This window comes from Tenebrio molitor, chromosome 3 (assembly GCF_963966145.1).
Source record: "Tenebrio molitor chromosome 3, icTenMoli1.1, whole genome shotgun sequence".
NCBI classification, from domain to species: domain Eukaryota; kingdom Metazoa; phylum Arthropoda; class Insecta; order Coleoptera; family Tenebrionidae; genus Tenebrio; species Tenebrio molitor.
This window is the reverse complement of record NC_091048.1, coordinates 946234-972824: the sequence shown is the minus strand read 5'-3', so window position 1 is coordinate 972824 and position 26591 is coordinate 946234. Positions and strand designations below refer to the sequence as shown.

The 26591-nt window shown below is 34.7% G+C and overlaps 1 protein-coding gene and 1 long non-coding RNA gene across 5 annotated transcripts in view; both read right to left on the bottom strand.

Annotated features, from left to right (window-relative positions):
- The window catches only part of if (inflated), a 79713-nt gene that overhangs the window by 27782 nt on the left and 25340 nt on the right, over positions 1–26591 (bottom strand). For all 3 annotated transcript variants that reach the window (XM_069041545.1, XM_069041546.1, XM_069041549.1), the window contains exons 3-4: positions 24398–24495; positions 2758–2878 (exon numbers count right to left, since the gene is read on the bottom strand). In XM_069041545.1, coding sequence (XP_068897646.1) covers positions 2758–2878; positions 24398–24495 — 219 coding nt within the window. The remainder of the gene's footprint in view (positions 1–2757; positions 2879–24397; positions 24496–26591) is intronic.
- LOC138126779 (uncharacterized) lies at positions 25678–26512 on the bottom strand. 2 transcript variants are annotated; one of them, XR_011157953.1, is made up of 2 exons: positions 25859–26512; positions 25678–25791 (listed from the first exon to the last, which is right to left on the bottom strand). It is a non-coding gene; the product is annotated as an uncharacterized lncRNA (long non-coding RNA). The 2 variants fall into 2 exon arrangements; XR_011157954.1 differs by having other exon boundaries at positions 25872–26512.

The following is a 26591-nucleotide window of genomic DNA, read 5'->3' as shown; positions in this document are numbered from 1 at the left end:
CTCATTTGTTTTAACCTCGCTTCGGGAGTTTGACCACGTGTTTATGTTTGTTTGTTTTCCTTGGCATTTTTCGATTTGTATTACAAAATAGTTTTTTTTCAAGACTTATAAGAATGACAAATGGCAAAGAACCTGCTTCATTGTGAAACAGGCTTCGGCGTATATCGTTCTACGCAACTAGGCCACATCCCCTTTTTTTATTACTATATCTGTTGGTTGGCCCAAGTATAATGAATGTTTTTTTAAGACTTTCCTTAAACTAACACGAAAAATGTTGTTCAATATTCGTGCGCTGTTACTTTTCAGGTATTCGGCCTGTTTTGTACATTCTCCAATATCAAACTATTATATTCACTATTTTAATAGAATTTCCGTAAATTTACTCGAGCCAACACCTTAAAGGCCAAACTTTTTTTTTATAAACAAAATTATTTCTCTATGGGAACGAAAACAGAACAATTTTGATTCTACTTTTTAATTTATAATAATTATAGAAAATTGAAAATATCCAAATTTAATTTATTTTTCCAAACTCCAGTAGGAAAAATCATGTGTGCAATACGTAAGAAATCCATTTTTGTCCATACACTTTTCTAGCTAAGATTTAGAGCTTTGAGGGCATCTAAACCAAATATATCGTGTGTGTTTTCCAAGTAGACATTGAAGAGTCGATTGTGAACGCACCACGGATTAACTTCACTTTTTGCGTTGTTTGTGTTTTTCTCTGCAGACTAACGAGTGGTGCGTTCACAAACGACTCTTTAACGTCTACTTTGAGGTGAAATAAAAAAAACATCCCATATTTTATTGTGAATTTGATTCTTTTGTAGAATTTGATGGTGTCCAGAATTACCTAAAATGTAACAAACATCTCCACATTTTAATACGTTTCATATAAAAAAAAAAAAAAATCAAGTAGAAGTATTTGAATTAGGCTTGCTAATTTATTAAAAAAAAATGCAGATTCATATTCATATCTAAAAAAAATTAAATCAAATCTTGTTTTTACTCCTTTTTTTCGATAAACATGAATAGTCGGTTGGTGTCATTTTCTATAAAAATATAATAAAAGACATTGAATTCCTTTTAAACTTACAAATATTCACTATGGTAATATACAGCGTGCGCCAAAAATTTGGATTCCAAAATTACATTGCCGTTCTTGGAATATCGAAATTCAGCCATGAAAGTATGTATCATTTATTAATTAAGACAATTTATTTTTTGTGTAAATTTCAACGTAAAATTAAAATTGCGTTGCCACTTTCTTTCGCTGTTGCTTTTAAAAATCGATATCTCACAAATCGTAAGCCTAAAGGTCATATAAATTTGCAAAAAAAATGGGGGTCGCCATTTAAAAAAAAAAATTATACGGAAACAGAAAGAAGAATTAAAACGATCGAAAAAAGTTTCATAAAAAAGAAGAAGAGTAACCTGTTATTTTCGAAAAACGACGGGAAAGAAATTTTTCCCATTATTCAAGCTTTTGGGGGTCACTGCACATATAATTAAATACGATGTGGCATAAAATGATTTACATCTAGTTACCTTTGGAATTTTTGCACATGTAAATTTTCCTGTACCGCTCTACTTTTTTTTTCGAAGTGCCGAACTATTAGTTCTGTCAATAAATGTCATCAATCGAATTGACAATTGTTACAATTTACTAAATTGAATTAACAAATGTTGGTAGCCACTTTCAACACTAGCTGGACTTGCTTTTGCTAGCTCCTTTTTAATTTCAATTTTTACTTTGCATTCATATCATCCCTTCGCAATAAATCACATTTGGAATTTGGATATATGTATATTTTGAGGTTAGGCTTTCTTTTTTTTTTGTAGAGCGGCATTTCGTATTTTTACAAGGGTAATGCAAAGGTAACTAGATGTAAATCATTTTATTCCACACTGTATATGTACTATTATTTCAAGATAATTGAAGAGCTAAAAATTTTCCTGATATGCGGATTATAAATCGAAAAAAAAATCCAAGATTTGTTTGTGGTTTTTCTAATGTTGCGACAAGTTTCAAAATTTAAAATTAATTTCGATTCACTTTTCAAGAAGCGTTCAAAACTGTTTAATTATGTCAGCAAATTTCTGACCATTTTTCTTTGCATCTCTGCTCCAACTCTAGAAACGCAAAGTACTAAACGAGTGACGAAATGTTTTCGGACCACCCGAATGTCTCTGCTTACATCGGCCTCTTTCTCAACTCTTTCGGATTGTTAGGCATCCGCATCAATTCGACGATTAAAACTGGGCGCCACAGCTGTTTATCAAACAATTTGACAGTTGTTGACGCCGTTAATAAAACGGTCATCCCGCATGTTTACGACCAGAACGGTCCTCGTTATAGGTAAAGTCCCTATCCGAGACGGAAGTCTCCAACACTGAGCCCTCTTTCAGACGTGTCGAAATCGCTGTTTATCGTCGTTTCACGGCTTCAAGGGATTAATTAATAAATAAAATTCGGGATGACGCACGTGCCTTCCCATGTGTGGAGCACATGCTGTGACGTCACACACAGGAACTTTGTATCATTTCAGATCGAGCTTCCGGATCCAGGACGGATGAGTGTTGCACAGGTGATGACATCAAGTGACGGAGTCTATTTTTGGGTCTTCGGATGGACTGACTCAGGTTGAGTCACGGCGGTTGCCCACACGGTTTGGTCGTTGTTTCAAAATTGGAATTTCGCGAATTTTGCGGTCTGTATCGAGAGAGAAATGATGCAACGGTGATGAGTAGACTTACATGTTCTGCAAGGTGAGTACTCGTTGAACTCCCTGAAGAGGCCGTTCGAAACGTAGCAGGTTCCTACAGGATCGCGTCGTTTCTTATCGATGGGGAACCAGGTGTAGCGGGGGGCACAAGCCTGAAAAAAAAATACCATTCAGTATTTTATCGAGATATTTTATTAGATGTGCATAGGAATAGAGACGGCAACCCCTACATTTCAGTTAATTTAAAACAACCCCCGGTTTCATCAAGACCTGGCGAATATCATAGGGTGTGCACCTTCTTTGCCGGTCCCAGATTAGATTAAAAATAGATTAGGGAGTGTTGGTGAACATCAAGACAAGTAGATGGAGTCGAAGTTTAAAAATGTCGTTAACCTTTGTGGATGCCGCCACCGTTTTTTCAGTTCAAAGAGTCAAAAAGCAATAAAACAAACAATTTGTTAGCGGCGCCCTTTGATACGGTGCGTTATTAATAAAAAAATGTGGTCAAGATGTGGCTTTTCTCGGATGTTAATAATGTGTTATCAGAAACATAAGTCAATGACGCTTTTTTAGTAGCTCAAGTCGAATTTGTAGTTATTTGTTTTTAGACTTTTATCAGAAACACATAACGAAATAATAAACATCCACCGAATTAATGCATCTTTGTAGGAACATAAACAGGAGAGATTGTGTATCTAAAATGTTTGTGGTACCGAAGAAAAAGCACTCGTTCACGAGAATTAACACCCAAAAACATGATGAGTAAATATTAGTGTCATTATAGTATATTCTTATACGAGTTGCACAAGACAGTTTATTGTCGAACGGGAGGGTTTAGAGCACGACGAGCGTAGCGAGTTTTGTTTCAAATTAGTAGATACCACCAAGATTGTTTCTTGGTTTAATGTTCGTGGCGACAATTACAGATTAGTTTGTCATGGAAGGTTTTTATTTGAAACTGTTCGGCAAAATAAGTCGCTGAATCAGTGTCACATCTTTCTTGAAAAACTAAAGTGATAAAAACGATTTGGTTTCCAGTTTTATAGAAAGAGATGTTTGGAAGTTGGCATTTCTAACAAGTTGAGAAAATACATTTTTTTCAGAAATTGACCAACGTCTCCAGTTATTCATCTTTATATTGAATTATTTATACAGGGTGTCTCACAGAGTGTAGTATATATTTAAACCTGTAGTTGGTCCGCAAGTGAAGGTTCTTCAAAAAAAATTTCAGTGGGTACAAGAGCAATTTGAAAATTTTGCCAAAACCGTTTGGGAACCGCTGGAAACGGTCAGCGGTCTTCAATAGTGCATTTCAGTGGTTTGAATGAGGTCATATTTTTTTTCTCACTAATTTTTGTTTTAAATACGCTTAAAGATACGTTCAGGGTTTGCATAATGCAGGGTTTGAATATGTACCAGTCTGTGAGACACCCTGTATTTAAAAGAAATCATGATTATTACTCACTTATTAATTATAGTCGTACTTATACGAGAAAGAAACACCGGTACTGATAACAGTGATAACAATTGCACTCATCATTACCATTAGTTTTCCTTGGAGTAGTTTACCGCGAAAAATAACAACTTCTCTGTGGTTAATTTATCTGTGACCGTGAAAATAAAGATAAAACAATTTAGTTTATTAAATTAAAATATCAGTACGGAGAACCATATGTTCCAAAATTAGTTTTCAAAATAATTTTTAACAGGGATAGTTTTTCTAGAATTTGCCAGAAAATCACCATATGATACGATTACAAATTGGAAGTTAAATTAGACAATGACACTATGACAGCATCAAGGTTTCAGGAGGAGAAATACAGAAGTTTTAACACTTCACTCTTCATTATATTTTTTTAGACTCCTAATAAGTCCAAAATTGCGTATATTTTAAAAACAGGTAATTCTACTTTGGCCAAAATTAATAGGCATTGAATCTTTACTAAAAGTAATAATGCTTTTTTGCAGAAGTTATCGTGAACGAAAGAAATTTCATGACATGGTACATATTTCCAAAACTACAACGCCAATTGATACGAAAATCAATAGGCATGGAGCCTTCATTGAAACAAACATTTCGTACAAAAAAAAAATCAAATTCGTAAATTTTTGCGATATACAAACGTCGCACAGCCGTCATACAGAAAACCACTTTTCTTTACCTTTTGAGCAATCAGAAATTGATATCTAGGACACGATTTTTCGATCCTATCACTACACTTCCATTTCTTTACGGAACATGAAAGGAAAATGTATAAAGAGAAACTTTCTAAGTAGAACGTTTAAGCCATGTTTTAGATAGAAAAAACACCATTGATGTATAAACCTCTGATTTGAAAAAATATGACTTGCTGAGGTTGAGTCCTAGCAAAAAGGATCTATGTATTTAAAAAAATCATTTAATGTCTGACTAGTTGTTCCCACCCGGGCCCAGTTGCGTCCCGGTTTTGTTCTGGGCACTCTGCTCTCTCATTGGCCGGCCAATGAGCGGGCTCCGTTCGTGCTGCGTTTGGTGTTGGTCCCAACTTTCCGTCTGAAACCCTTCACTTTCGTTCACGCTCTAAACGTGTTCGTTTCGTTCCTTGCTCTTCTCTCCCTCTACAAAGATTGCGGCTCCGTAAAAGACGATGCTCTTCTTCGAGACCACGTGCATCGAGAGAGGGGACCCAACCGGGTCTTTCTAGGGTGCGTTTTTTTGCAATCTTCTAGAAGTTGGAGATTCTTCCAAAAGAGAAACTTCCCACAGTCGCTAAATCGGACGTTTTTTTGCTGCATTCTCTTTGACAGTCCACAGACACACATAACCTCATTAGTAATAAGTGTTTACTTTTTTGCCATGAATAATAACAATAACAATATGATATTATATTGATATTATACAACATGTTAAACAAAAGGCAGCTGTGATTCTGCGCAGAGGATGTGGCTAAATGATCATTTTTGTCGTTTCGGTTGCACTATTGACACTTTGCAACCTTGCAACTTTCCTGCTTTCTCTGCCATCTAATTTGATGGCAGAAAAGAGAGATGCTCGGAGAGAATCTTCCGCGACCAATAAAACGATACTACTGACAGTGGGAGATTCTTCACTTCACTCCGGCGTAGAAGAGGCATCGTTTAATTTAGTTTTAATAGTTTAAAAACATTGTTTTTTTAACATGTGTCTCTGAAGGTTTAAATTCTTTCAATTTCAAAAATAAAAATAAAACAACCCTTAAACCATCATCTCAGGTCGTAAGAGATTCATTAAAGCGTTAAATAGATATGTGAGGAAATAGGTACTTTACTGACAGATTAATGAATCGTTTCTTTGAAGAATTTGGAATTATTTATCACAAAGTCCCCCAAATAATTTGAGAAAATGATCATGACTTCATTAATTAATTAATATGCACATATACGCTTATTATGTAACCGTCAAGTAATGACGGTAGTGAGTAATTTACTCATTACTTCATGGGTCATAACCAATCGCAAAATTGTATTTGCAAATCATCGTGATATAACGAGATATGCAAATGTCACAATTATTTTGAAACGTCATAATTCGCTACTTGTTGAAATGATTATTATGATCCTTGAATGATATACATAATTGTATTACTATTAAAAAAGAATAAAACAAGTATTTCAATCTACCGTTTGCAATATGGAATAGTTGTTCAATTTTTTAATAAATTCTATAGTTATCCAAAAATTAAAAAATATGCGCGGACCTACAATTTCCTTTATATTATTAAATTTATGACAGCTGTACGAAGAAGTTATAATCATAATCCTTAGTACGCCGCTGGACAAAGAAAGTTATAGCAGGAAGTGTAAACATAGCACGTTTTTGCAAAAATAAATTTCTTCTTTGTGTAAAGCGATCATAGTCACCATATATGGCCATTTAACAATGTTTAATAGTGCGAAAGATAAAAATCTCAAAACTCATCAGCAATAGTGATGTTGCATGACTTATACTACAGGTAAATTTAAAAACAAATATTAAAATAACAAGCTAAGTAAGAAAATAATAAAATCTTTTTTACTTTCAGAGGAAGATAATAAATCTAATAAAATAGCAAACATGAGGGTTTGATCACTCCTTTGCCAATTAATAGTATAATTATTTGACGAGCTAATAATGCCTATCATAATTCACGAAGGTGAATTATAGGCATTATTCGAGAGTTAAATACGACGTTTTATCTACGACCTACGACTTTTTTTCATAAAACACAGCTTACAAAATTTTTAAGATCTGTGACTTATGATAAATCACATGTGACTTATAATAAATCACGGGTGTAATTTATGACTAGCATAATGTATCTATAGTTACGTAAATAATAAACGTATTATTTACTGGCAGTAGATAAAAAAATCTAATCTGTTTATAGGCAGGTCATCTGCTATTAATGTAACGATAAATAAAATCCTAAACGTCTTGCCACCTGTATTTCAAGCATCGACGAAAATAAAAATGATCTGTTTGTCTGCTTCTCTTGAATTGTTTTTCCTGACCGAGTGTTCCACATTCGAGACAGTGATCACACCTTAAAAAAAAACTCAAACCTAGCAAAATTTGACAGCTTCAAAATTAGCTAAGGAAGCAATAAATGAACATGCGAGAGTACGTCCTTTTTCTGGAGTATCCTTTGAAATACAAACCGACGCGAAAATCTACAATTCATAGAGGACAGACAAAATTCTTCAATACCTAATAAAAAACTTCAAATAACATGAAATCCACATGTCACTCTTATAACAAGTTTTTTTTCATCTGTTATTATCACATGTTTCCTGTTTTTGTCCTGATCCGGTTTGTAAATTTTTGATCCAAATAAAAGACTAGCATGTTCTCGAGTACTTTACCGTCGATTCTCGAGATGTGCAGCTGTTAAGTTCATTATCATCGATGTCGGGTAAATAATAATAAAAAATAAAGTACTAAAATAAACAGCACCGTCGAAGAATAAACATCTAGTACAGTTGATTTCTCGACGAGAGTCTTATCGGGAAGTCCTCAACACGCCTCGTCTTGTAACGAACTGTACAAAATTAATTTGAATGCATCGAAAGTGAGATTTTCATTCTTGGGGGACTGACATGACAGGCTATCCATTTCCCAATCAGCGCCCGATAAAATACACAAATCCCACACAGGAATCCGATATGTGTTTTCTTAATTGGATTTTTGACAGTTCCAAGTTAACGGTCCTCGATATTACCATACTAATAGCAGTTTAAACATTATTCTCTCGCTGCGGCATTGCACCAGCCCTCGGTCGGATCTCTACCATCTCTTGGTGTTCTTTTATCGATCGCATCGACCGCGATCGTTCACAATGGCTGTCTTCGTTGAATAATCGCCGCTGATGAACCGCATCGGTGCGTAATGGTCGCCTTGTTCGAAATTGGTTTCCATTCTCGCCTTTGATTTACAATCGATCTCGGCCAGAACGCATTACGACTATCAATAACCGACGGCCGAAAGAATACTTTTAATTTTTCGACAATGACGGCTGACGGCTCTAATTGTCGGAGGCGAAGAGGTCGAGACTCCGATGAGTTTAACGACGACGGCGCACCTGATCGTCGAAAAAAGGAGAACCGATCTATTTCCGTCGGTCGTGTTATAAACATTTCGCCATTAAAATGTACGGAAAGGGTCGTGCCTACTCACACAGGACCGAAATAGAACAAGGGGCTCCGCTGATTCATGCTGAAAACTGAACACGGGAAAATGACCCAAATAAAAAAATTAACGGAGCGAAGAGGAGGGAATTGCGGATTTGTCGTGGTTGAAACATCTGGAAAGTGAACTTGGTCGGTGAGGTTGGCAAGGCATTGTCCTGGCAAGTCTAGTCTTGGTGCTAACTTAGGCACCAATCCCAAGAAGTAATTTCTCTCCAGTTAAGTTTTTTGAAAAAGGCTTGCACAGGTCAATTTTAATTTTTTTAAAGAAATAATTAACATTTTTCCCCTCCACTTCTGTTTCAACGCCAGTTTTTTTTTAATGATAACTCCATTTTTTTCAGATTTGGATATCCCATTCTGAATCGGAACAAAAAATTGTTATTCAAAAAAATTGGCGACTACGATTACTAAAGGCTAAGGAAAATTCATTTTCACAAGGTTTGAGTGGTGGAAAATTATGCAGGAGGACGCCCTGAGGCTGTCTAGCCAGAAAAAACGGAAAAATTCCAGTAGTTAAAGTGAACAATGACCGAAAATTTACTTTGAATTATTTTCGAAAAACTCAACTGAAAAAAATTTCCATTTTTTTTCAAACTTTCGGAACTCACTGTACATTTTTTACTCCAAGTGATATACAATACAGAAGTGTTGCTTATTCCTAAATAAAAATTGTGGTAATTAAATCCAAAGTATCATATTTGGCGACTTTTTTGAGAAAAAAATTATCTCACTCTTCACAAGAATCTGATAATATCCGAACAATTTTGCTCGAAACGCGTTTGTTTTATACAAAAGTTGTGAAAGCTTAATAACCTAAAATTTTTTTGGTTATGTTCTTCATGTGGCAACTATGGAATTGCGCATTCATTGCAAAATAACCAAATTTCCAGATTTCTTTTGCTATTTTTAAAACATCTACGGTACGTCCACGGATTGAGTTACAAAGAGGTATGATTGATAAAAAACGTCCAAATTTTCGAAATATGTAAATGAGATTGATTAAAAAATGAACTGTAACAATCAACCCAAAAATGAAAACTGCTTTAGGAGCCTGAAAACACGCAGATCACTTTATAAACAGTGACTTTTTCTGAAAAATAAAAAATGTTTTCCTCTTTGTAATTTAATCCGTGGACATACTGTATATTTTGTTGAACTTTTTTTGAAAAAAAAAATTACCTACTACTGGAACTGTCAATATTTTTGGAATACATACATACAACATTGAAAATGATTGTAATGAATATTATGTATTCTATTTTATTATTCTATTAGTAGTTACATAACACTGTTAAATTGCTGTATGTCAGATATTATTATTAGAGTAGTCGTCAAGTTTTAAATATCATCGTTATAAATGCATTAGAAATAAGATTGGTATCAAAGTAGAGACCTGCGGGGTGTTGCAATTAGTGGTCAATAAGGATGTATCAGGTTTATATTTTTACTGATTGTGGTCTGTTAAAAAGAAACGGGACAAGGTTCAACAGTTTGTGAGGGACAGCATGTAAAAAATATATACCGAGTGTCCACACGACAAGCACGCCTGCGTTTATTTCTGTTGTCTTTAAGGTCACAAATGGGATAACGAAAATGAAAGAAGATACATATATCTAGAATTTTTAAGTTTCCATTTTACTCGTAATACATCAACAGTAGTAGTTTATTTAACGAGTTCGTGTGTCAATTGGGCTTTTTTTGGCATGAGTGGGTCAGTTTAAAAAGCGAGTGAAACGAGCGTTTTATAGGCATAATTTTTGAAAAAAATCTAAAGACGGGTCAATTAGTGTTTTAAAAAAGCTTTCTGCTGGTAGTGTCTGTTCGGTCTTTTCGATGACCTTGAAAAAGTTATTATGTTATTAAAAAAAAGAGAGTGTCGTACAGACGCACGATAGAAGTGAAACTTTTGTATTACAGGAAAATCAGAATATTGTAAATTATCACTGATAGGTGAAGAGGAGGTGGCTGAGCCGAGGTGCTAGTTGCTGGTTCATTGTCTTTATTATTTACACCGTTTTTTTCACATTCTGAACTGTCACTTCACTCGTACGTTTTCTCTCACGCCACACTCTTGTTCTTTCTGCGCCTGACTTAAGCATATTTACAACAAAATTGTATATTTTAACGATAAGAGAGGATATTATCGATAAATGCCATTAGTGTGACAAAGACAGAAGGATACACAATTTTAAGGGATGTTTGTATCGTGTCAAACAGATTAATTTACATAATTAGACTCCAAATTAAGTGAGATGGAAATATTGGCGCAACCGTTGTGCGAAACAGTGTTTACCCCCACCACTTTTCGTCACACAAAAAGGTTGCCGATCAGAATTTCAGACCCCTCCCATAAAAAGTTTCACTTCAAAAATTGCTGAAGTAATAGAAAACGTCCAAAACAAATTTTATTATCGTTTAGCATATTGTCAAGATGTTCAAGGACAACATTTTGAACATTATATTATAGTTGTCTTTCAAAATAACAGTTTTCTTTATTTTCTAATAACCAATTAGATTTTTTCAGGAAATTTCTTATGTAAATTGAAAATTTTTTTGATCGTCGGGTAGACAATTAAAAGATCTATTAAAAACGGTAGTAAAAAGGCGACGTTGCCATTTAAAAAAACCTCTGATGACATCATAACTCTTTCAATGTAATCAAAAACAACAAGCAGATACCATCAACACACAATTTTTTGAAAACACTAGTTCACCTGTTTTGGCCTTTTTCTCGAAAATAATTCGTTTCTATTTTATTGGGGTGTTTCCAGACTTTTGTACACACTGTATGTATTTCAAAAACCAGTACCTAAAGTAAATAACAGATAATGAGTACTTTTGTAAATTTAATTAATTTAAATTTTTGTTGATATTTTAATTAAACACCTCTGAGTAACACTTCGAAGTTATAAATAGTTCATTTTTGACCTTTTCAACTTTTACTTTTATTGCTAATATTAATCAAGTTCGATAAATTAAAATTATGTCATTAATTTAACTACGATTCTCTAATTTATTAATGTAAATAATTAACATCCTGGCATTTTTATTGTACTTTATTTGACACATGAGCAGATGACCCATAACCAACCCGACACTGAATCCCATAATATTTTTTATCCATAAAATTATTCCTGATGCAGTCATGTGTAAAATTATGTTTATCTACGATCATGCAAAAAGTGCCTACTTTTTGCACTAAAAATCGTTGTCAAAGTTGACGTTTAGTGAACTGACAGAATCGTACCATAAAATTTTTAGTGCACGTTTTTATGCCACAGAACTGTCAGAATACAACAATACAATTTGTTGGAAACATTGTTTAGGTTGCTAAACGACGTGGTTCTCAAACGACTTTGGTTATTCATAAAATATTGAATCAATAATAATAATTGTTTTATACAAATTTATGTTGAAACCTTTGTTGCACTCACATCCTTTAAAATACTCCCTCGTACCTCGGTCGTATTTTTTAAACCCGTTCGTGCAATAAAGGATAACTTTTTACACTTATATCTTAAATAAGTATTACCTAGATAAGGTAGGTACTGATTTACCTACATTGTTTAAAAACATATTATTTTTACCCGAATTAGGCAAAAACCCTCAATTCTTCAAAATACGAGTATCATAGTTCTAATGAAATTATATTGTGGCTTCAATCAACATTAAAATATAAGGAAAACTGAGATAGAATTTTTTTGTAATGTAATATTTTCCAAGATATAACGAGTATTTTTTGCAACGCTCTGTATCTTGCAAGCCGACATAATAATTTACGGCAGCGCACCTCGGCTCGATAACAAATTGCTTGACAGCAACGACACGTCAGTTCGTTTGATAAATACGTAACATTACACGTTGCTCGGCGTCACCTTTTCCCCGACTCCTTTCCCTCATTTATTAAAAGCAATCAGCGTCCACTAAATAACCGTCCGGTGCTCGATCACACCACCAATCGATGAGCGATCACATTAGCATAACGGGCGACAGTAACAAAACGGAATCCGGTCGAGAGAGCTTAAAGCTTAAAGCTCGCATCAGCAGGACGCCGCGGCGTATTCTGGTGCCAAGCGGTGCGTTGTAAGAAATTAATTCAGGATAAGGTGGTTGTGTAAATGCCTTCTTCAGATTTGCGCCGCGCAAAAACGACCAAAACCTGGCTGACCTTTGGCTTCGTGGTAGCGCAGCGGCTGCCGAAGAAAGAGCCGCGCTGATGTTTCGGACCAACCCGAGAACAAAAAAAGGACTCTTTTCAGCGGCGACAAATGCGTTGACCTTTCGAACTGCGACGCGCGTGAGAGATTCCGAGGAGGAACGGATATTAAGGTCTGGACGGATATTCAGGCTGGTGGAAGTGTGTTACGGAGATGCGCCGCTGAAGAAAGGGATTTTGAGCTTTCACAAACGAAACATTTCGTTCTACGAAAATTCATCCGTATTCCACTGAAAGCGCAAAGAAACTTTTTACAGATGGAGATCTGCTTCGGATTGTGGTCTGCATGTTTCTCGCTAAAAGTACTGAAAAAGTGATACTGTTCGTTATGAACTAAAAATTTAAATGTCAAGGCTTCTGAAGTTTTGGAAAAATAAGATAAAACAGAGATAAAAGTTTTCTGGCCGAGGCGCAGCAGAGGCTTGAAAACAGGCGAGGACAAAAGGCACTTTAATTTTTTTAGGCGACCGCACACACTACAAAGCAAAAAACATCATTGGAAAAATTATAAATTTGTTTTGTATCTACCTTTTTCCTTTTTAAATAGATAGATTTATTAATACATATGAAGAATTTTTTTGTAGTATGTATTTGTTATCAACTTGCCAACACAACAATTATTTATTTACATAATTTATGGTTTTGTTGGTTTTTGCCACAGTCAGCGTCCGAAAAAGTGCGTCCGAAAAAGAGTTACTTTTCGTACGCTTGTGAGTACGTAAAATGACCGTTTTCATTAAGGGTGCCTAAAAAAATGTACACATTGTGTTCTTGCGGAAACATCCGGAGTTCTTCGGGGTTTTATTCTAGAATCAGTACTTTATTTCTTATTCGCAAAATACAAAATACAAACTGAATTTTTAAGAATGACCAGCAGGAAGTCCCTATTTAAGTCTTATTTGAAAATGATTGAGTGGCCTCTGAGCTGTTATTCCGTGAGCAAATCACGCCACTGCTCAAGAGTAACACCAGAAACCACAAGACGACATCTGTCATCTCAGCGAGATTAATACGCGTGGAAGATTATATATTCAGCTCCTGATTGAATATTTAAGTTCGATTAAATTTCCTTTTGAAATTGTTCATTCCTTCGTCGGTCAAAGAGTGTTTGAGTGTGTTTCCCAACCCGAGCGGAGAATCTAGACCGATGAAATCGATTCGATTACCAATTTGCTGAATGAAATATCCCAATATCCGCCTTCACCGTGGGCTATTTATGGAATGCCGGTGTTAATCAGTCGGTGCTCGCGTGCTCCAGGTCTCCCCCTTCGTGGACGTCGATTATGAAACGGCCATCGTTCAGAGTGCAGATGCACTATCTTAATCGGTCTGTAAGCGGCGTCTTAAAATGGAAATCGCCTCAAAAACACGAACCTTACGGTGATTCAGGCAATGACTGGCCATATAAATTGTTATTTACATAATGACTGTTGACCGGAGAGATCGGAGGATGGTCCACGACGTGACCACCGTTCCAAGATAAGCCATGGGATGGATATTTTTAACGCTCCCAGACATTAAACTTGATGCCATTCAGGTTGCATCAGATAAATTGACAATTCACGCTAATCCAATCCGGAGTTGAGTCAAAGCAGCTGCTTTGTACGTCGGCGGCTAATTAATTAATCCCAAATTATGAAAATTGAGGAGAGAGAGTTATGTGAGGTCCTCTCGTTCGTTATCTCTTATTCGATTAAATTTATGACAATTTCTGAGTAAAGTGAACGGTAGTGACCAAATTAAATTGGGTTATCGCGGCGTGACCTTTGCCACAGTTGAAATGCATTTTGTGGTAGTGACACTTGCTTGGTATTTTTTTAATCTTGTTGAAACTGTTTAAATTTTGTTAGTATTTATCAAAACATTTGTATCAGCTACTGCAATTCCCTACAACTAAATAAACACGTGACACACACGTACATTTGATGAAAATGCAACAATTAATACAATCAGGGCTTGAAATTTTAAATTTTAAGACACTACAATTTTAACGCCCCTTTAAAAATTACAGAATACGCCCCAGTGAGTGTCAAAAGTTTGGAATAATGGAAATATTTTCTTTCACGTTGAGCTTTTCCAAAAATAACCCTGACAAGTTTTCCAATGATTTTTATTTTTCTGTACGTTTCCGTTTGCGCCCGACCTAAAATGGTAATCTCCAATTTTTTTTCATATTTGGATAAATTATTAAATTACTCGTATGATTTATGCCAATGTATTATGTATTACCTTTCGACTCACGGTGGCAGCAAAATTGCAATTTTTATTTAAATTTTGATCTTTTGGAATTTTAATATGAACAAATTGAAACAATAACTTAAAATAACATACAAAATGCACATTCGCGAAACCGAAAGCTTCCCAAATCAGCACATACTTAAAGATCACTAATGAAGGTAGCCATATTGATATACAGGATTATGATAACATAACGCACATAATTCATAAAACGCACAGTATTAGTTTTTGAAAAAAAATACAAAAACACGTCAAAAAAATGGGTCAAATTTGTCAAAGTTACGACGTCATTAATATTTTTTCCAAATGGGAAGCGATTCCGATTAGATAATGATCTAATAGATTTTCTGGATTATAAAACTCTAGTTTAAGTAGGGATTACATAGAAAAAAAAACGAAAAAAAAAGCAAATTAATAAAGAACGAAATAAACTTGATTTTAATAATAGCTAATAATAGTTATTATTAATAATAGTTTAATAAACTAGTTTGTTAATGAAGGCGATTAATAATCGAAACTGTTTAAAGCACGAACGAGTGTAGCGAGTGAGTGGCTTTAATAGTTGAGATTATTAATTGCCCATTAACAAAAGAGTTGATTACAAAATTTTTTCGTTGACCGCAAACTTTTTTTTTTTTAAATTAAAGCCAAATCAAAACCAATTTCATCTTTTTCCATAAAGATGAGACCTTATAAATACCTTCATTATTTTTTGTCCTCAGGGTAGGCCATTTTTAAATTTTTCAACACTTTCTATTCACTTTTCCACAAAGAGTGTCAGAAGACGTCAACTCCATTCACATTCAATTTCACGTAAAAATCACGATTGCTACGGAAACCTAGTTACCTTTGAAAAATATGACATGCGAATTATAACCAAAAATGTCGGTTTTTGAAAAAGTGAATTTGTAATTGTGCAGTTATGGAGCTATAAAATATAGAAAACCCTGCTGCACTACCTGCTGCAGTGTTGGTAAGTGCAAACAATGCATGTTCGAGGTTGTTTATACATCAAAATTTAATCAAAACGTCAAAATCGCAAAAATCGTTGATTAATGAAAAATAGTGTATTAATGAGGTCCATTAATACACTATAATTTAGACAAAAGAATTTATTAATATTGAAATTAACAAGCGGTCAACGGAAAACAAATTAAACAATACTTTAAAGCAAGAATTTACTCTAAAAACTGTTTGACGTGTTTTTGCATTTTTTCAAAAATGAATACTGTACGTTTTCTGAATTTTGTGCGTTACTTTATCATAGCCCTGTATGTATTAATATTGAGTGAGCTGCGCGATTACCCGAACCAACTCCATTAGATTTCTTGTGCTTGTGAGGTTATGTAAAAAGCAAGAGTTATCTCAATGGACAATGGACCAGCTCTACTTAAGTAACTAAAAGAAAATCTAGGATGAACTGAGGGCAATCAATCAAGTCTGAGACTTTCCAAAATATTCGTTCCGAATTCTAAAAACAATTAGTTTAGTGCCAAAAAGAAATTGTTTATTCATTTTTGATGAAACATTTTTCACTATGAAAATGTTTATTTTGGACATTATTTTCATTTCTTCTCTCAGTTTTCGGATCCCAAAATCACTTTACTGATATTGAAATCTAGAATTTCAGTTACGTGATATCATTTTTGTATTAAAGAATGTATTTTTTTTTTGGAGATTTCGGTGTAAAAATTAGGATTTCGCAGCCACCTTATTTTCACGCCGATATCTTACAAACCATCTGTTAAAGGTCAAGGTCTGCATAAAGACTAAGAGTTGTCATTTAAAGAAATGACAATTACGTCATGTCACTGTGCGGAAACGCAAATCTCAAGAGAAAAATATTTCTATTATTCCAAACCTTTGGAGCACTGCCGTAGGTGCTTCTTTCTTAACCACTTTATCACAATATCTTTTGAATAAAAAAATATGTTTATGAAGTGTTAAGCTGAAAGAGCCGCAATCTCTTTTTTCATTATAATAAACAAAATCAAACCTTAATCATCAAAAATGTTATTCTTGATTTCAGATTTTTTTTATTCATCTTGTACCTATATATTGGGTGATTCAAAATAATTGTGGATAAGTATGGCAACTATGTACGAAAATTTATGTGGCAACTCTGTAGGTCCACGCATATGAAATGTCACACAAATGTCAACTATACCCACACAGTTGCCACATACATTTTCGTACATAGTTGCCATACTTACCCACAATCATTTTTAATCACCCAATATTTTTCAATATTTGATTAAAAACAGATTTGATTTAAAATTATATTTAAACAATTTGGTATGGTATGGTATCCAGCACATGTTTGTGTGATGGTGAAGACTGATGACTACATGTTTCAACATAACCATAATTGACATTAGAAGATTTATCGAAAGAAGAGTAGGTACAAATTAGCTCAATTTTTTTCAGGTCTGAATGGAAATATGATACACGTCGGTTTTATAGTAACTTTAGAAAAAAATTCTTTAACAATTTGGTTGGTTTAGTGTGCAGTAAAAATGTAATAAAAAACACGTTTCGATTTGACGATTCACTAATTATTGACAAAAAAAAAAATCGTCTTACGCAGAATGTTTTTAGTGTCTATTAATTTTGACGTATGGAAATGTTCAATACTCGTATGGCAAGTGTAAATTTTATGAATAATGAATTGAAATACGTTTTAAACGCTCTGACGGTTTATCGTCCATTTGCCTGTAATAACTCTGCAATTCCACTTTGTTTTTATTGAGTTTTTACAAAACTGTTAAATGAATGTCAACAATAGTTGTTAACACATTCCCAACAAAAAATAAAACAGTTGACAAACTTGTAATTCATAAAGTTGTTATAGAAATGTGAATCAGTGTAAACGCTAATCATTGACACTTACGCTAATCAAATTGTAAGCTCTGTTAGACAATAAAGATGTTTACGTACTCCCATGCGGACAAAAAGTAACTCTTTTTCGGACGCACTTTTTCGTACGCACTTTTTAGGACGCACTTTTCAAGTCATGGACCATAGCGCCATCTTTTGGTCTATTTAGTAAGTTAACAACGAAACCGACAAAACAGAGTAAACCGACTGAAAATCAACGAATATTTGACAGTTAAATTTACTTAACCAAATTGTTTTATTTGCAAGTGTTGTGTGTTGTAATCTTTTACTGCTGGTAGTGTTTATTTGGCGAAAAAGTAAGAAAATGAACGTTGACGGAGTCGATGGCGACAGTGAAATTGACGCCGCCGGTCATTGCAGACGAAGCAAGCGCTGCAAAACAAGACTTGCTTCCAAAAAATCTGACCTGACCTGACCTGACCTGACCTGACTTGTATAACATTGAAAATGTCGACCATAAAGTCGAAGATTTATACTTCTTCGCTTTTTGTGAAAAGAAAGCAAGTAAGACATTTTCACTGTATTTAGTTATTTTCTTGTTGCACTATTGTAATTAAAATGTACATATTCTATAATGAATTTGTAATTTTTTCAAAGATGTCTTTTGCTTTGTAGTTCTTGCGGTTGCCTAAAAAATTTAATGTGCACCTCGGCCAAAAAATCCCTTTTGTCCTCGCCTGTTTTAAAGTCTCGGCTCTGCCCCGACTAAAAAACCCAGACTCGGACAAAAAAGATGCACTTTTTGGCCTTGATACACAAATAACTATTTCAAATTAACCAACAAAGAAATGTTGAGGATTTTTTTTTGCAAAAAAAGGATAATAAGAATAAGTATCAATCTTCCTTTAAAAAAAAAACACTTTTCATTTTCAAATCTTTTAAGAAACAATTTATTTCTTTCTTTTGAGGAAGTCAATATTTTTATCTACATCGCACATTTTTAGTTTCTGTCCCAAGTCTTCAATCTTCCTTACATTGAAACTGTACTATTTCCATTTTTATTTAGAAAAGTATTCTGTTCAAGTTTTAAGTAAAAACATCCTACTGTCCTCGTTTACGTTTCCTTTTTATTTATTTTATTTTTTACACCACTTTTTCTCTTTTTTCCCTCTTTTGGCATCTGTAAGTGTTTCACTGGCGATTTCCGGCAACTGTCACATAAAAATCCAAATCAGTACAATGTTTCACGATCTGTATTTTTAAAGTCCCTTTGTTTCCAAATTTCGTCCGTTCGATATAATCTACCTCTCCGTCCCTCCATCGACCATCCTCCCAACAATAAACGTCACCGCCGAGATAAATCGTCGAATTTCACGTACAAGGCATTGTTTTACAAATAGGGCCCTCGAATGGTCGTGTCGACGTCCACTTTTTGAAACATGCCCAAATCGATCCGGGATTTATTCGCGTCGGCATCCGACGTTTGGTAGATTTTCATCCGTATTTGCTCTCCGTGTCTTGACGATGTTTACAAATCTCTGGCGTGTTTTACATACAATAAAGACGAAACGCGCACCGCCGCATAAACAGACAGCGAATTTTTCACCAGATGGGAAAAAGTACCACGTCGACTCGGCGGCGGTGCATCGACATCTGCACTCTTTCAGCTCCTGCCGGAATTGGACCGAGACCGATGCCATAAGCTGGGAGAACCCGTAAGCTGGCTGGATAACTGTGTGCAGGATTTTTTCAGGCGAATTTTCAGGAATTGTTAGATCGGTACGCCCATGACTCGCGGCACGGTACTCTGATGGTCTCTTCAAATAAATAAGGAAACCGCAGAGTTCTTTCTGTTATTTATAAGCGAGACCGCATGGTTTTCTGCGTTATGGTGCGATCTAATTTTGTTGGAAGCCTTGAGACGTGCAGAAGCCGCAAGAAAATATTTTCTTATTTATGTGGACTGGTGGCAGATGATGAATTTATTTATTCTCATTCGTTTATAATAAAAGAATTACAAATCATTATTAACATTATTAACAATTAATACAACAAAACACAAAATAAATCATTTCTCGCTGCTTTAGTATTTTTGGTTAGGTTAGATCCACTTTTGACAGTTCGAACAACATAACCTAAACTCAAAAACTAATTGTGAGATTTCGGTTGTGTTTCTTGGAATTGACTTGATTATTATTACTTTTAACACTAAAAAGGAGGTATTCCTCGATTTTTTTATTTGTACAAGCAACAACAAAGCTAAAATTCTATTTCTGAAAATTGTGTGATTCCTCAAGTGAGCACAGCACTAGGTGTGTTTCATTTAAAAATGATGTGTTGGGTACGTGCCGGGACATCCGTTATGTCCGTTTATAATTTGACGTCATTGAAATAGGAATATTTTCTTCGTTTATTCCCTGACAATGTTTACGACGACACTCCGGCTTTGTGTTGGGTTCATCCTAGCCCATTACGGCCCAGTAAAGACTAAAAATATGGTAACAGCTAAATAAAAGAAAGTAGCTACAATTTGAAACCGAATCCTTCCTGCTCGCTGTGTGGTCTTTGTCGATCTGTGACAATACGGTTTTGATTTATGTCCGAAAGTGTCGTTATCGCGTTTGAAAAATCACACAATTTCTGGCCAGAGCGTCGGTTTCGTTGACCTCCCTCCGGTAAAACGCCCGGTTACGCCCATGTTTATGGCTTTTATAAATTGACGGGACGCCAGCAGGAAAATTACATAATTATCTCGTATAAAGTCGATGATGGTGATGATGAAACGAGCCACTGATGAAAATGATGATGAATAGGTGCGCGCAACGATATAATGGATGCGTCTATTCTTCGTCCACGGTCTGGAGGACAAAAAAACGCATTAACTTTGACAACTAAATCATACGATAAAGTACACAGATAATGGGTCCGATGAGATTCGCATGTCGTGGGAATTATTTTCACACTCCGAACAAGCCCCTTCATTTTTTTCTTCGTTTTTCCTTCAATGTTTGAAAATGTACTAGTTGACAGGTATTTTTTAAAGATCTCTGAATAAAAATTATCAAAGTTTACACAGGTACCTTTTTGCTGAAAATGTATTTATTCAACAAAAAATACCAAAATACATACAATAGTGGCACTTACATTTACAGTTAGAAATCAAAATACAAAAAAAGTACTTTAAAATTTTTAAAATTAAAGTAAGTTCTAAGTTTGGAAGAAAAGTGGAGCCAACAAACAAGAAAATAATTACAACAATTTTTGAAAAAAATGTTATAAAGAAGTAAAAAATATAAAATTGTCAAAATGAAGAGTACCTAGTGAAGAAATGTCACAAATAAAAGGAAAATTGAATAAATTATAAGAGTATTTTGTAAATATGAAGGAAAAATATACAGGATGTAACAGAAAAAAGTGCATTTATTTTAACTGGTAATAGTACTCATCATTTACAACAATGTTTCTAAATAAAGTTTCTTGGAATTTGCAAAATTGAATTGCCATTTGTCCCTCCCTTTATTTTGACGTGCCGTTCACGTTGAATGCAATTTTATAAATCTGAGAACTTTTTTAAACAGGAATCGTAAAAACTGAATGTTTTTATTCCCTTCGTATTGCACTTTTCATTCATTGTTTTTTACCATCACTATGTTTTGCAGTAATGTTTTCTCCGAAATTGCGCTTCATGAAGAAAAAGGTTTCACTTTCGTTTGTTTTTTGTTACCTCCTTGTTTTGTTTCTTCATTAAATGTAGTTAGAATAAAATCGTTCCATAGGCGGGTACGCAAATCTTTAGGATTAATTTTTAAAACATGAAAAAAAAAGAAGAAAACGTTTTAAAAATTCATGAGAATAAAATTATAACAATGTGAGGAAAAATATGTAATAATATAAATAATATTCCGCAAGTACAAAATTATTGGACCATTTGATGTTCACAACTATACTCCATTATTACATCAAGTAGTACAGTTTCTTATTAAACTAAAGCTTAATAGTATATTATCTGACGAGCTAATAATGCCTATCATAATCCACGAGGGTGAAAGTTAAAAAACCAGCCGCAGGCGAGTTTTTAATCACCAGAGTGGATTATAGGCATTATTCGCTAATTAAATACCACATTTTATCTACGACATACGACTTTTTTCATAAAACACTTAGCTTACAAAATGTTTAAGATCTGTGACTTATGATAAATTACAAGTGACTTATTATAAGTCACGGGTGTAATTTATGACTAGCATAATGTATCTATAGTTACGTAAATAATAAACGTATTATTTAACGGTCGTAGATAAATTTAATTATTTGGTGTAAGGAAGTTAATAAAAAAATTAATATTAACTGTTGGTATTTTTAAAATGTTTCTGTGAGCTCCTTTGTTTGGAATCTACAATCTGCAGGACCATAAAAAAGATGCGAATACAATAGACTGACTGGTAGTGGCAATAAAACATATTTTCCAATAAGACTTGATTTTCATTTATCTAGATAAATTTATTATTAAAAAAATGGCCATGATTCTTTAGAATATGTAGTCTCAAACAAAAATTTTAATGCAACTATGTCGAGACTCCAATTATCACTACGAGCTCCTCCGGTAATTTTGGATAGATCCTGTTGGGAAAAGAATATTAGATTCAGGTTCCAAGTCATAAACTCACAACACTTCGATACTCAAAAGAAATTTAGCTTTCACTTCACATATCATCATTTCAGAAGAAAAAATAAACAAAAAAATAATGTATGTATTATGGGACTGGGAAAAGAAATAAATTCGAAAAAACTGAATAATGCAGAATAGATTTCGCAATAAAATCATGGTTTGATATGTGAATTATCTACTGACAAGTAAGGTTATCATTATCAATATCATCTTACTGAAGCTTCCGAATTAAAGTTGCTGAGATGCATTTTCAGGATGAAATTAAAAGGATGAAATGTTTACTCAATAAAAATCGTTTTGTTTGTTTTTCGCTTATATCTAGAAAACAGGCACAATAAGAACGTGTAAACAGAAAAAAAAAGATAAATTTCATAATTTCCTCTCTATTTTCAGGGAACAATTGCACCTGGTTTCTATGTGCATCTCAGCAAAAAAAAAAAACACTGGACTCTGTTATGACTTGAAGGCTTTTAGGATTAAAGGACCGTTATTGTCGCACATATAACCCCGGCCCCACCCGTCGGTGGGACACTGTCAAAGTCGAGTGCTTTCAGAGGATGTGGTCACTGTAGCAGCATTTGCTTCCCTGTGTATGACTAGAGAAGAAAACCTGTGAAAAAAACTCTTTCAACTACAGTCCCGGCCAGAGATTTGAACCCCGAACCTGCCGAATTGAAACCAGGACGCCTCTCACGCGGCCACAGTGCTCAGTATCTCAGGGCCTGATTTCAAGTTGACTTGCGACGGTCGCACTTGTTGTTGTCATAGTAACGTCGCAAGCGAGAAAGATGACGCATATTGGTAATTAATGTGTAGGACAAAGATAGCTACACATTTGCGCTGCACCACCTATTTGCGACTATGACTTGAAATCGGGCCCTCAGTAGATAATTTTTTGTGCAGGTTTATCCTTCGGACAGCGAACGTTCAAGAGATACAGTGAGGTAACCGTCTCTTTGTATCTAGGTGGAACCCCAAATGTTTTAACGCTGACCAAAAATGATTAAGAGTGACATCCAAGTCGTTTTGCAGTCGTTTTGATGAAGGTTCCTCCAACTCTCTTGTTTTTGAGCAAAAGAAGTTTCGTGTTCTGGAGGTTTTTTTTTTTGTGGGATAAAGACGAAATAATTTTGACAGATAACTTAAAACAAACTAAACTGTGAAATGAGTACATATATCATTCTTCATTACTAACCAACCTTTATGGCAAAATCATCACGCTCAAGTTTTCAAAGGTATGCTCTCCAAGCAAGACAACCTACATACCTGCTCACAAGTCCCTGATAGCCTTTCAAAAAAATGAATAATCTATACTTTTTAAGTTCTTTCTTTCCCCATATCCACCACATGTATCACCTTAAGGTCATCACCAAATTCGCTGACTCTCAAAAAATATTTGAAAGAAAAAAAAGAAACAGTAATAAGCACTGTGGAAGAGTGTCTCGTAAACCAAGACACAACAATTTAATGAACGGGCGTTTCTGATACATTTAAAAGTTAAAAGAGGATTTATGTTGAATAAATAAAAATTTTATCTAACAATAAGATTTTTCTGACATAGATTAAGAACTTATCAATATCTCCTCGCATATATTGTATCTTATTTTCGTCAAACATTTTTTTTTTTTTAAATTTCTCAACTATCATTTATCTAAACATGAACCACGTAGTGCCTGTTATTTTGCTACTGAAATATTTTTTTACGCGAAAGAAGTAACAGTCGTCAACATATCTTTCCCCCTGAGCCGCCCTAAACCCGCAAGAGTTCAACGTGTCTCGATATCTGGCCGGCAAATTGCTCGTGTTTGCAACATCATCTCCTGGAAAAAAGATCATTTGTGGACGTTGACCGTCGATGTCATGCCGTACGTTTCCTGAATATCGAATGGTCATTCCGTGGTAAAAAAGCGCGGTCATCCGCGGCAAATACGGACATATCGCTTCTGTAATGCGGTAGAGCGAGTTCAGAGAGTCGATCGTCCGTCAATGATGTCAATACACCACACGGTGAACATTAAAACTCACCACGATAGGGCCTTCCTCCCTGCCCGAGGAACTGACGGTCGCTCCGAACCACTGCTCGGTCTTGTTGTCCATCTGCTTTCGGCCGTCATAGTTGTCGCCTGGAAGACAAAAAGATGTAAGAAGATCGAATGACCGAATAAATCGAAACATGTTTAATTTAGGCAGTCTGGTAAGAAAAATTCGTCACGATGGACCAAGCAGGTGGATTGAGTTTTCCGCAAGGAGCAAGTCACGGCCCTCTACTTTATATCTTATTGTAACAGGTCATTGTACAGTTAGTGGCAAAGCTAAAAAGAAAGAACTGCAATAAAAACTGAAAATCGAATTACACTTGGCGTTGCGTTCATTTGAAAGTGCCAGTCAAGTGAGAAATTCATATGTAAGACTATTGTTTTTCAAGATTTCTTCTTATGGAATATTTATTGGAGTAAGTCATGCAATCGCTTTAGCAATGGGTGGTGCTTCGAGTAACTGTTTCCAACAGAAATGTGCTTTCAAGACGAAGGCAGTAAACTTTGATGCAGATTTCTTGTACCTTCCATCAATTAAAGGTCACAGTCAACGAAAAACATCGATTTAGAATTTGAATTTGGACAACAAAATCTGAAATGTGACTCTTCATTGCTGTAACTCCCATTCATTTCACAAACAAGTTTTTAAGACAAAATGTAGAGCTTATTTTGTAAATTTTGTTCATTGATCCGTTTTTGTCAAAAAAATTATTGAAGAAATGTTTGACTCAACTGTATACTTTGATAGTTTTTGTAACATTTTACATTAAATGCTTTGTAAAATTTAATGAACAAACAACTTCTGTTATTTCACCGCCACTTGATGTCTGATTTTCTTCACGAATTAGTGAAGATTACTGACATCAAAATGTTCGAAAGCACAATTATTAGAGACACAATTTCAATTAAAGAAGATGAGTTTCGGGGTTAAGTTTACCGCAGCAATAAGATTACTACAAAGGAATTTCAGCATTTTCCTTTTCATTTTCACTAAAAGTTTTGTGAAAAAAGTGACTTGTTCTTTGATTTTTGAAAGATTAAAAAAAAACAAAATTGCCATAAATCTGTATTGACACAAAGTAATTTAAAACTCTAATAATTTAGAAAATAATCGCAGAGTGGTTCTTACACACTAATAATATCAACATGGATTTATATTTTTTGAATTTATTGAAAAGAAAAATAATTTGAGGTTATGTTTGCCCAAATGGCAACAAATCATTGCTTAGCAGTTTTTACCTTTGCTCCTGAGATTATAACGAGGTCATACAAACTCGTAAGTACACATTTATTTACAAAATAATACAATAAAATAAACTCTTCAGCGGCTGCTTCAGCATTTTAGGTTAGGTTCGCTTTTGACAGCTGGAATGACTGCATAACCTAGACTCGAAAACCGAGATTTTAGTTGTATTTCCTGGAGTTAACTAGAAATACTTGATTATATTACTTTTGGAACTAACTTTGAGCTTTTGTCGGCGTCAAAATGTCAGATTAATTCTTTCAATTCATTAAACTTGTTGACGGGACCGGCTCTGAATCGTTTGACGTTTCAGGGATTGTCTTCTCAAAGCAATTCGTAACACCCATTTGTGGATAAATGTAAGAATAAACAAATGCGGGGTACTTGATTATAAAGTCACAACTAATCGAAACAAGTCTTTACTTTTGAATTCAACTTAATCTGGAGCAATTCGAAGCAACAGAACTGTCAACTTAATAAACTGAAAACGTCGTTGCCATCATCTTCAGTAATTTTTTGCATGAGCAGCAAAAATTCCGCCATTTATCAGTGCCTACATCAATCTGCTCGCACTCGTCCCTGAATGCAAATTAAAACGTTTCATTGTCTACTCCTGACCCACGTACCGCCCACGCAATTAAGAAAAAGTAGTTCTCATCGAGTACCGCAATCAGACCAAAACGAGCAAAATTCCGCATGGACGGTGAGCTTTTTCCTCAGTTTCTTCATCGAGATCGATCATCCATCTCCGTTTGCTGTCACCGCCAATTAATCCCTCTAGTTAGAGGATCGGTGCGGACCGTTTGTATAAATTGAAAGCATGTGTTGGCGCCTATTACAACGCTTCTTAATCCGGCCGGCCTTGTTGGGCAATAGCAGGTAGGCCGCATAAATTATCTGCCCACGATCTGAATGAGCTTCGATACATTCATCAACACGA